General features: G+C 46.9%; 1 protein-coding gene across 2 annotated transcripts in view; it reads left to right on the top strand.

Annotated features, from left to right (window-relative positions):
• The first annotated feature begins 2,385 nt into the window (after nucleotides 1–2,385).
• epha4a (eph receptor A4a) overlaps nucleotides 2,386–12,557 on the top strand; it is a 47,320-nt gene continuing 37,148 nt past the window's right edge. For both annotated transcript variants that reach the window (XM_012816616.3, XM_031559972.2), the window contains exons 1-3: nucleotides 2,386–2,963; nucleotides 4,382–4,449; nucleotides 6,425–7,088. In XM_012816616.3, coding sequence (XP_012672070.1) covers nucleotides 2,879–2,963; nucleotides 4,382–4,449; nucleotides 6,425–7,088 — 817 coding nt within the window. In that variant the 5' untranslated portion in view covers nucleotides 2,386–2,878. The remainder of the gene's footprint in view (nucleotides 2,964–4,381; nucleotides 4,450–6,424; nucleotides 7,089–12,557) is intronic.

Below are 12,557 nucleotides of genomic sequence, written 5' to 3'. Positions count from 1 at the left end.
TCTCTTTCTGTTTTTCTCCTGTGTTGCCGCTTTTCAGTTTAGGAATGGTTGTAGCCCCCAGCAGGATCTCTGCTGGCAGACCCTGTCTTCATCTCCTTTGTTCTTCCATCACAGACACCCACACACCGTCAGTTGCCTCAGTGACTTTGTTCAAAAAACAAAAAAGAGCAGCTCGGCTGTGATACAAAAAGCCCCAAATATTTCTCAAGCCTCGAGTAATGCCGTTTCTCCCTCACATGTTCAGAATTACCATCAAACTAGGGATTTGGGGCATTTTGCAGGTAGTTTTGCAAACTAATGCGTCCACGCCAGGCCCAAATTTGGGAGGCCCAGGGGTTAGCTGTGGAGAGGGGGAGGGAGGGTGTGGCGGGGGTAGGGGTGGCAGGGGGGTTGTGTGGAGGTGGAGGAAGAAAACCTCCTTTTCTATAGGAGTTGGCAATTAAAGGTTCTCCCACCATCCCTGCGGAGGGGGTGAGCGTGTGTGTGTGTGTGGGGGGGGGGGGGGGGGGGGGGTTGTGTAGGGTGCACGCTCACCAACACTGAAGGGTCTGTGTTAGAGTCTTACAATACAGATGTGTGGGCAGATGCCATCTGGGGCTCCGCAGAACAAAACTGGCGTGAGGGGGAGCCGCTTGGGGATTCATTCACGAGGGGGACCTGCGAAGCCAGGCGGAGAATGGAAAATGATCCGAAGGTAATCAATCAAAAAAAAACTGACACAAATGACCAAAGACAACGGCCCCCCCGACACTGTGCTGTGCCCCGCTGTGTCAGTGCCGCCCTGTGGCGCGTTCCTGCCCAATGGCACCGTCGATCAATAGGTCCTCGCCGGGCTGCGGTGCAACCGGATTGGTCGAATGTTGCCGAAAGCGAAACCACCGCCTCTTTCGAGGGCTAATTGGGCCTTTATGAATGCGCAGTCTTCCGTGCACATCGGGGGGGAATAAAACGCCATTCTCTCCATCAGTGTTGAGTGACAATCGATGTTAGGGCCGTTGGCTCCAAACGCCAGATGCTCCGCCCGGGTTCATTATGCCGGGCGAGATGGTTTCGCCGGAGCAACGCCACCGCCACAAAGCCCCGAGATCACGGCCCTGGAGACCAGTCTTAAAAAACGTCACCTGCTCCTCTGGCTAATACCATTAATGTAAAGATCCCAGCGAGCCCCTTCCTGCTGCTCGGGGGCCCAAAACTCTAAACAAGGAGTCGGTTCTTCTTGACAAAATACTGCCGATATATGGAGTTTGTGTTCTTGAGTCAATTGTGCTGTGTACATTCAGTGTATTAAGTGGATTTTAGTTAACTTCTCTGTTAGATCATTGGTAAAGTGTTTATGGGGGGTGTAATCAGTATAATGTGGTGTTTGATGAATCACATGTTTCCAACTTTTAAACACCTAACTCATCAGCAGAAAACGTTTTGCAGTGCTAGTGGCTATCGTCAACAGTAACATCATGAGACACACACACAAACTGTAATTGTGAAACAAATTAATAAAGTTTTGGCCTCTCACCTCCTGAAATGCGACCCCATTATTTATTAAACCCTTATGTTATTAACAACATAATTATTCCTCTCTTACTGTAGTAATTACAATTTGTATTCATGAGTGCATTTTAAAAACTCTTGTTCCAGAAATATGCGTTCCAGGACTTAAGTGGTAGAGTTGATAACTCTACAGCGTGGTCCACTCGGACTCCTAACAAAAGAGATAAGTAATCCGCTGACTGCGGCCCCCGGCTGTGTACAAATCCATCACCGTCTCTCTCCAATACACATCTACTGTGCTACTGGAATCATTGTGTCAGCGAGGCTACTGTGGTGGTCCTCGCCAGGTGACTGCCGTAAACTCTGGACTGACGGCCAGAAAAAACACCGGGCGTCATGGTTGAAATCTCAGACCTTCTGCACGGGCGTTTTCTGTCATAATGAAATGCTGGAGAAGTAACGTCTCCTGTTCTCTCAGCCTCCGTTGGGGGGGCATGTTTCGCTTCTAATTACAATGCAAATATCCTCTTATCAAACTGACAACGTCATAGTTGGTGGATAGACATTAAACTTAAGAGAATCCTGCATTTATGTTTGCCAAGAAATGTGGTATTCTTAGAGATTTCAACACACTCCTCACCGATGACACGATATCGGATTTTAACATTAAACAAAAAGGGAAAAAAAACGAAAATCAGTAAGCTAATCACCAGTGATGAAATGCGGAGTAGGTCTATGTTCGTTTTGAAGAGGAATCCATTTTTTTGTCTTGTTTTCGGTTAGATTACACTAAAGAATCTTCCTTCAATAAACGGTAGACGGCGCACTTGGACTTCTTGTCACATTGCAGCGAGCTATTCAGAATTCTGCTCGCTAAAGATATGGATCATCGCGCACTGTTCCCTTGCATGTGATAAATATTTTAATGTTTGTTGAATGTCCTCGCTAGCCTACACATACACACTTACACATACATGCACAGAGTGAGTTAGTAAGAAAGAGAAGTAAGGCAGCCTATCCATCAATCACAAACTAAAGTACCCTATAGGCTATGATAGACAAGGTTATTCGGAAACAAGCGCCTTTGACCATTTCCTTTTAGACAACACTGCCAGAAACTTAAAATTCGCCTTGTATATCTCACATAGGCCTATTATCGTCCCAATCGATTTGACATAGCTTGATTTTCTGCGAGTGGGACTGGGACGGAAGGTGTCTGTTGACTTTAGGCGTCTCGACGTGACTGTGGCAGTCGCGTCAGTCTGAGAAGAACCGCCCCTTGGCAGTGTTGAGCGAGCGCTATGCATTAGTCTCAAACACTTATTCCACAGGGATAGAGCAACTTCGGTCCGTCCGCGGAGCCGAGAAGACACACACACAAACGACACAAATGGCTGCAATCGTGCGCACAACTTGGACTCTGGTTTGGATTTCTACGATAGTTTCGAGCACACGGATCTATCCCCCAAATGAAGGTAGGTAACGTTAATGGTCGCGGGAGAACAGACAACCTTTTTGGACTTGATTTTGTTGGGCTACTTCGTGGGACTGCTTACATGGTATCGTTACCTGGTCTACACCTAGAGCTCCATCTAAGCTCCTCGGCAGCAGTTGGTTGTCGTCTTTCCTTGGATATTTTTTCGAAAGATGGATTGATTGATTGTATGTGAATATGACCGTGATTGCTCGCTGCAACATAAGCTGAGCTTGCGCGATGCTCCGAACTCCAAACGTCGCATCGTTTGTGGGAAACTGCAGCCCTCGAAATTCCGAAAGTTTGAAAAGCTCATACATTTCCTTTTAACTGCTTTGGAAATCACAATGATGGAATTTTCACAATTAATTTCACCTCAACCACCGACAAAAATCCCTTGTCGGAGGTTCATATAATCAGCTTTTAAAAGCTGACAGAGAGTGTGCCTTTGAAAAATTTGCCGTGGTTCGTCTGTTTGTCTGATTTAGCAAACGCACTAATGTGTTGTACAGAGTCAAAACTGACATGTTGAGAAATTGGTTAAGAGTGTATTTAAATCGTTAAAATGTAAAAATATAGGCCCAGTTCATTGGCGATATTCTGATCTCCACTGTGTTAAAAAAAAAAATCGTTTGGCTCCGCAAAATTTCGGGTCTGAATATGGTAGGGTACTTTGAACACTGTGAGATTTCCATTGTGTGTACATTGAAAGGTTTCCAATGTTCAGATCTAGAAATAGTATCCTACTATGTAACCTATCTAAATAATAATTTGGTGCAAGCTTACGTAGGTTACAACACTGTCAGATTGTCCAAATGGACACTTAAGAGGTAGTCGATGACTTGAGAATTAGGCTGAAAAATATGTCCACGGCTTTTTTTTACATTCCTCTCACCATCATTGTTCTCTAAATGACTTATTAGTTTTAGATTACAATGAAAACGTCACATAATACCTCCCTGGCTATACTTTGATGCTGAAAACGTCAGCTCACCTATGCAAATGATTTTTCTCTCTTCCAATCGGCCTTACATGGATATGGTGTGTTTGATAATAATAACCTAATGGTTACAGGTCTTGCAATATATTATAAGCAATGTCTGTTATCCTCATTGTGTTCCAACGATTTAGAACTAATAAAATAAGGGCATATAATGTTCAGGCAAACGTCTGTGGTTCAAGGCAAGGTAGGGCTGTGAGAGTGAGATTAGTGAACACTTGTGCTGGTCTGGATGTACAACGATTCATTTTTATCCATCAGCAAAAGCAATGCGCATAATTTAGACGAGCGTAGGTGGCCGGGAACGGGAGTGTAGGCCTAGGTGTGTACGGTACGGCCCCAATGGAATTGCTAATGTTTAACGGATTCATGCATCATCTTGTTCTGATACCTGTTTGTCTTCTGTTTTCTGTTTTCAGTTACATTATTGGACTCAAAAACAGTGCAAGGCGAATTAAAATGGGTTGCCAGTCCAACAGAAGGAGGGGTAAGTAATAATGCAAACTGTACTGCGGAGAAGGGATGTGAATGGACCCCCAAAAAAGCCTGATTGTAGACACGGAGTTAGGAAAACACTAGGCTAGTCTACCCCTCAGACACCAGTCTAAAAATAATTAGCCGAAGCCTGAACATAGGAAACACCCCCCGGTCACCAGGCTTTAGTCTCTTGCAAAGGCCATTAAGTCTAACAACGAGTGAAGTTGTGTTCAGTCATAATCTAAACGTTTCTACGGAATTCATAGGCGGCGGCATGAGTTATTGTATAGGCAACATCTCACACTTGCACAAGTTCGAGTATGAGGCTGAATTGTTGAATGACGCATCGGTCTGGAAAGAATTTAACGAAATAATTAAATAATTATAAATAAATTCCAACCACCGAATTTGACCGAATTGATTCAGGAGACGACGAACCAGGGATGCTTTGTAAGTACGCTCGGTTGCCTACAGAAGCGTCTTTAAACTCTAAAATGTCTGCCATTTTGGAACGCACATTTTAAGCATAGGCCACTAGCATTTCCCTCGTGCTGACATGTACATACAGTATACAACTGCAGCCCATAACGTTAAGTAAATCGCAAGTGTTAAACAAAGAGTTATAACACTTTACCTTTCCGTTGAGCAACACCAATGTATCAACAAATTGCTACTAGTATTGCCGTAGCATTAATTAGTGTAATTTTATAATGCTGTAATAAAATGCTGTTGTGAAATGAGTTTACAGGTGCTCAAGGCCTACCTTTTAGTTGTGCGTTTCAGGTTTAAGACACTTGTTCCGACTCAGTTATTAGCCTACAGACTTGCTTAACGTACACTGCACGAGCTGCCTTTCTGCAGAATATCTAGGGTACACGTTTTTTAAAATCTCTTTTTTTTGCGTGCCCTCATCTCGCATGTGGCTGTGTTCGACGTTCTTAATCGTGAACTTGGCATTTCTTGGTTAAGAGCGTTCTTCCCGGTCGCTTTATCTCACCCAACCGGGTGATTGACAGGGTCCTGGCAGAGCCGTCAAGCCCGTATTCAGGCTTTGATTGCGAATACCCCCCTTCTTCTCGCAGTCGGGGGAAGTGTACAGCTCTATCGCCGTGGCAGCTGGGTTTTCTGTCGACTTACAAAGACTGAGAGAATAAAGGAGAGCGTCATAGATCATGACAGCCCTTTTCAAAACACCGGTGAATTTTACACATCTCATCTTTTAGCTCTCACCAGCAGGAAGTAAGAAACTCTTGGAGCTGCAAGTTATTACATCTTGCTAATAGGCAAGTAATCTCGTCGAGGGGAAACTGACATTGATGAGGGAGCCTGTGCCCAGTCGTTATTGTTTCCAAAAGGCAGAACCCTCCCTCACAAGCCAAAGACTGTAATAATCACATACGAACCACGCGGTCACTATTTTAGGCTCAACAGTGCAATATTAATTAGAGGCCTTGTTACTGGACAGATCTTTTTGAAAAGGTAATTCCACTCCTCCGTGCTACCACTATGTTGATTGACAGCGACAGTCCGTTCTGTCTTACTAATACAATATTTTTAAACATTTAAACACACGAATTTGAAAGGACTATGAAATATTTATTCAGACTTCTTTCGACTCCCGAAAGGAGTCTTATTATCCATTGATGCACTGCTGAAACAAGATTTATGCGGCCAGAATAGACACTTTAAAAGGCTTCTGCATTCAAGAGGGTTTTGATGTAAACACTGTTCATTGAGGTAGCCATAGAGAATGGCGTCAGATATTTCAATAACAATTCTCAGCAGATTTCCATACCTCTCTAACAAAAAGACAGGTGTTACATATTGCAGTTGTGTCTCATTATCTCAAAGTAATCAAACCCCTTGGCAAGCATGTTTTCAATCAAACTCAGCTGGAATGCAAAACTAGAGTTTGCCACCTGCTGAGATGAAAAAAAAAGAAAAAAGAAACAGCCGTTTCATAATCGCATTATTATGTTTGGCAGTGGGAAGAAGTGAGCATCATGGACGAGAAAAACATCCCCATACGGACCTACCAAGTGTGCAACGTGATGGAGCCCAACCAGAACAACTGGCTTCGGACAGACTGGATCCCGCGCGGTGGGGCCCAGCGGGTCTACATCGAGATCAAGTTCACGCTGCGTGACTGCAACAGCCTGCCCGGCGTCATGGGAACCTGCAAGGAGACCTTCAACCTCTACTACTACGAGTCCAACAACGACAAGGAGCGCTACATCCGTGAGAACCAGTTCTCCAAGATCGACACCATCGCCGCCGACGAGAGCTTCACACAGGTGGATATCGGGGACCGCATCATGAAGCTCAACACCGAGGTCAGGGACGTCGGGGTGCTGACCCGGAAGGGCTTCTATCTGGCCTTCCAGGACGTGGGTGCCTGCATCGCCCTAGTGTCTGTGCGGATCTTCTACAAGAAGTGCCCGCTCACTGTGCGCAACCTGGCCCAGTTCCCAGACACCACCACGGGCGCAGACACCTCCTCGCTAGTGGAGGTGCGCGGCTCCTGCGTGGACAACTCAGAGGAACGCGAGGTGCCCAAGATGTACTGCGGGGCTGATGGAGAGTGGCTGGTGCCCATTGGAAACTGCCTGTGCAACCCAGGGTTCGAGGAGAGAGCAGGAGCTTGCCAAGGTAAGGCCCTGATATTCACTTATTCTACCTCAGTGCTGGCTGCTCACACTGAATTTAGGATAGGATAAATATGAAAAAAAGAAAAATGTACTTCTGGGTTCTTCAAGGTTCTTTAGGTCACTTATCCCTCTGGCCTTTTTTAAAATCTCCTCACACTTGCTTTCAGCAAAGAAGAACTACCTTTGTGTTGCAGGAAGTCCATCACACCCCCCCTCCCCTCCCCTCCCCTCCTTTAAAATAAGGAGGAGCTCTCTCAGGCCCCGCAAACTGCTTTTGTAATTCATGGCATCCTAAACACAGTAATGATCACCCACCAGCATACAATTGAGAGAAAAAGACGGGAGAAAAAGAAAAATAAACAAAAATGAAAACATATCTTTTTTTAAACCCCAGCTTCATTATATTTCCTTACCCAGAAACAATTATGGTTTAAAGTGAGACAGACAGGAACAGCTGGGGACTTCCTGGCAGCCCTGGATTAAGAGGCAGTGTTTCTAGTTAGGGGCACACTGGCTGTGATTATGGATCTCTCTGTTTGAAATCAGAAACACCTCCCCCTGAGGAGCTGTATGTGAAAAAAAAAATATTTGCACTAATTATTTTCTGTTTGAGCAACAGCCGCATGTTTTGTGTCGGGCGGAATCCTCTGTAATTAGATCATGAGTTTTAAGCTCCCGCTTTCTCTCCTTCTCTCTGGAGACGAGGGGCTTGTTACAGAGTAAACCAAAAAACGAAGAAACGAAAGACACAGAGAGAGAGAGCGAGAAAGACAGAGAGAGAGTTTGTTGAGAGTCTGAAAGATGATCTTTCTCTGGAAAAACACTCGTCGTCTCTCTCTCTCTTGCTCATAGCTCGGTGTACCCCGATACTCAATGTCTATGAGCAGGGCTCGTTGGTTATGGAGAGTTGGTCTAGTTTTAGGGTGATGCAGGGGTCACCGTGCAGAATGAAGAACGCTTGCAGGGGTAGGGGTAAGGGGTAAGGGGAGGTGCCAGGGAGGGGGGATGTTTAGTACAGCCCCAGACAGTTTTAAATAGCTTCCCCTTACCCCTTACCCCCTTCCTCTCCTCCTCTCCTTCTTCTCTTTCTTTTCCCCCTCTTCTCTCCGTCCCCCTCGTAAAAACCCGACTGGTCCAGAAGAGGGTCAGAGCTTTGGCTGTGTGATGAACGGCCCCCTCCCCTCTCCGCTCTCCGCTGCTCCTCTCTGCTTTATTTATGGTGGCTATCTGGGCAGGCTAATTGCATGACAAATACAGGCTGTAATTTAGGGGTCGTGCGGGCTGGCGAGAGGGGGTGTTGGGGTGTATGTGTCTGTGTGTGTTGTGTGGGGGGGGGGGGTTGCACTGGTCCTCTCGGCAGGCGGTCCCACTTTGTGTATTCTTGTGTGGGTCTGTGCAGGCCGCCGGGTGGGAGGCGATGGAAGTAGTGGCGAGAGAAAGCCAGAGACAGAGAAGAGAAGGGGGCCTGTCTCGGGGTGCTCTTCCACCATTTTTCTCTCAGGCCAAGGGGGGCTTTTATAGGCGAGGCAAGGGTGGCATGCACCAACTTCCTCTCTCTCTGCCCCCCTCATTAGTTGCACATTGCAGCAAGGAGAGAGAGAGAGCCTGAGTTTTACGTGGGAGAGAGAGCCTGAGTTTTACGTGGGAGAGAGAGCCTGAGTTATACGTGGGAGAGAGAGCCTGAGTTATACGTGGGAGAGAGAGCTCGACTCGAGTCAGCTTAACCCTTGTTGGAGATAACACAGCGTGTCTCAATAAATGTGGTATTTTAACACGCAGGGCAGATAAGGAGCTGTTTAAAGTGTCTTTCGAACAGCACAGGAATGAGACGTGATTTGCTAGTACGTGCTCTGTACAGCGGAGGTTATGGTTTCTTTTTAATCTCTGGCCAGTGTCCAGCAAATCCAGGCAAGAACTGTGAATGTTAGAGCGTTGATTTTGGCCCAGGGTAAGAGAACTTCATCCTCATTTGATAAAAGTTTTGTGACCTTTTTTTGGCAATCTCTCAGATGAACTATTTGGACTTTTTGTTAATAAGCATTTTGTAAAGAGTGCAATGTTGCTGCAGTGCCAGACAACAGTTTGTTCCTCCTGTTGCTTACCTTCTTGTTTACTAAAGGGAGAACAAAAAGACAGTCGCCATTTTGTAGAGCGCTTTGTTAGCTCTCTCAGCCCAAATGGGCCTCGTGTTCTCTCCACAACACCTCGTATATGTTTCCTTCTAGAGCCTTCTAGAGCCTCTGCAATTAACATTTGGCTTGGAGGTGTTACGGGCTCCACTTACCATGGTGCGTCTTTGTGGCAAGCCTTATGGTAGACGTTTACCTCAAGGGCTCTCAGTGTCCTGTTTAGCACATCTTATGAGGGATGTTGGTGCTGCACCAGAACAGGCCCCTCTCCCTCTCTCTTCTTTTTTCATCCTCTCTCTCTCTCTCTCTCTATCTCTCTCTCTATCCCTCTCACTCTTCCCCCTCTCTCTCTCTCTCTCTCTCTCTCTCACTCTTCCTCCCTCTCTCTCTCTCTCACTCTTCCTCCCTCTCTCTCTCTCTCTCTCTCTCTCTCTCACTATTCCTCCCTCTCAGGCCTTCACAGCAGATTAACTCATCACACGTTTTCCCTGGGGATAGTCTCATCTTTTCGCAGGCACACAAGGGTTCAAAAGGTGCCCTCCGTCTCTCTCTCTTCCAGCCTGCCCATTCACACAGGGGGGCTCACTGTCTGTTTAGCAAGGGCCAAGTGTGCAGACAAGGCCACAGAGAGAGGAGGAGGTGAGCAAAGGGGTTCAGCTCCAATATGGAGCTCCTCCTGAGGGTGGGGGTGTGAGGTTTTATGGGGGGGGGTTGCAGATTCGTTCAATGGGGTATCCTGGAGGCCCCTGAGTGAAAGGCCTATTGACAAGCCAGGAGGGCTACAAGCCTCATGGCCCGTGAGTCGTCAAAGGGAGCCTAGTCCCAATTGTTGGGGTGTCGGGGAGCAGGGCGGGGGTGCGAGGGGTTCGAGGTGAGGAACACAGGACGGGGTCAGAGGTGCACCCCGGCTTTACCCCGCCTCCCCCTGGGGTCATGGCCGAGATTGATTAAGACGTCAAAGTTTTGACAGCTGCAGGCGAGCAGGGCATGCCCGGAAACCGGTGAGAGCGAAAGGTTCGGTGGCGTCACAATCGACCGTGGTTTAAATTTGAATGGGGGGAGATGTGGCAAGCGGATTTGATCTTTTATTTCTCTTCTCTCCCTTTGTCTTTGTGTTTTTTTTTTCTTCTCTTTTTGTGCGAGCTGTACCCACGCTGCTCATCTGCTGCAGAGCGGAGGTGGAAGTCACGCCTCACCAGGGCGCCGCACGGGCACGGCATGCTGGGAAGGCTGCGTTCTGGGCAGTGCGGCTCTCCGTTTTCAGAAGTCTGTGCTTCTTTCCCTTCCAGAAATCACACACTCACACACACACACACACACACACACACACACACACACACACACACACACAGTCTCACTCTTCCTCTCTCTCTCTTCCAATCAAAAGCAAATAAGTGCTTTCATGAGTGATATTGAGAAAAGGTTGGACAGCTTAATCCACTTTGGGCTTCATTTGCGAAGACAAATGAGTCTGGGCCCAACAAGCGAAGCTATTGCGTCCATTTGAATGGAGAGCAAATGAAGTTCTGTGAATTAGTTCAGATAAAGTGAGCAGTGACTTTAGACCCGGGCTGTGGAGGAGACAGTGCTCCCATTGAACTGTTTTAATGCTGTTTACAGGTAATGGCCAAGACAGATGGGGATTTGAAACTGAACCGTACGAAAACAACAACAACAACAGAAAAAAGCACCAGCTCTGGGTTACCACTCAGGATTTTTTTTTCTTTTCCACTCAGTCAATAACAAAAAAAAAACTCAAATCTTGTGCTAAGTTACATACGAGGGCTGCTAGCTTAAGTGTGAGGAAGCCAAGCCTCGGAGTGGAGGACTTTATCACATCTTGAGCTGTCCGGTTTTGTGACCTTTGTGTTTGTCTATATGTCAGTGTGTGTGCTTCTACCAGTGTGTATTTGTGTGTGTGTCCCTGTGTGCAACTATGTTAGGCTTTTCTGTGTGTGTGTGTGTGTGTGTGTGTGTGTGTGTGTGTACTTGTCTATGTGTCTAATTAGAAAAAGCTTGCATGTTTATCTCAGTCCCGTCATAATTACGAGCAGGTGTGGGCCTCATCATCATATTCAGATTCAGTGTGTTGTGCTCTGCTGTGTGTGTGTGGTGTGTGGTGTGTGTGTGTGTGTGTGTGTGTGTGTGTGTGTGTGTGTGTGTTGTGCTCTGCTGTGTGTGTGTGTGTGTGTGTGTGTGTGTTTTCTCTTCCTCTTCTTTTCTGTGAGACAATAGCCTCTGTATGAATATTCATCCCCCTGCCTTTTCTCTGGGGCGGCTGCTGCTTTTGATGGGAGGCGCGTACGCTGATTCCTGTCACGATCCCCTTCTGAAAGGAGAGAACATCAGCTGTCTGAGGAGACAGGGATAGAGAGGGAGGAGAGAGAGGGATGGACTGAGAGACAGAGAAGGGGCGGGGGGGTAGGTGGAGGGAGAGAGAGTCCAGGAAAGGTGCCCTTTGATTTCTGGCAGATTTGTCATTTGCATATTTCGTATGTCCATGAAATGCATAGGCAGCAAAGTTAGTGTTTCTCGCCAAAAGCTGTCGGCCTTCCCCCCGCCCCCTCCCTTTGCCTCTTCCTCTTCCTCCCTTCTTCCTCGCTCTGCTCCTCTATTCCACACTCTTCTTTTCCTCTCTCCTCTCTCCTTCTCCTCCATCATAGGCGAGCCACTGAGCTTATCCTCCTCCACTTACGGCCACAGAATGGAGGACTCTGGGTTATTACTGCCATTTTGTTGTTGTTGTTGTTGTTGTTTCAGAAGGATTCCATTTGAATCCCATGAGGCTCTCGTTCTCTGTTGTGTTGTTGTTGTTTTGGGTGTGTTGTTGTTGTTGTTGTTGTGTTTGTGTGATGCTCAGTTCTCTGTGAGCCCCTCTGTGCAGGAGGTTTGGGGTTGGAGCTGGCCTTGGCCCACACAAATGCTGTTATTCTTGTGCAGTGTCCAGGCTCGGAGGCCTGAGATGGCAAGCACTGGTGAATGATAATGAGAATGTGAATTCTCCATGCATTTTTTAAAGTGATCTCTGCAGCATGTATGTGTGTGGGTGGGTGTGTGTGGATATGAGCCTGCGTATGTGTGTGAATGTGTGAGTGTGTAAAAGTGTGTGTGTGTGTCTGTGTGTGTGTGTGTGTGTGTGTGTGTGTGTGTGAGAGTGTGTAAAAGTGTGTGTGTGTGTGTGTGTGTGTGAATGTGTGAGTGTGTAAAAGTGTGTGTGTGTGTGCGTTCCCCTTGACCCCATCCTGTCTATCATTGTGTGTGTGACTCACGTTGGGAAGTGTCCCTGACAGCTCCCGCTCCTTCAGCTGTCTAGGTTTTGATGGATGGGCCTGGTGCCGTGT

The sequence above is a fragment of the Clupea harengus genome, chromosome 22 (assembly GCF_900700415.2).
Source record: "Clupea harengus chromosome 22, Ch_v2.0.2, whole genome shotgun sequence".
NCBI classification, from domain to species: Eukaryota; Metazoa; Chordata; class Actinopteri; order Clupeiformes; family Clupeidae; genus Clupea; species Clupea harengus.
This window is presented reverse-complemented; position numbering and strand designations above follow the sequence as displayed.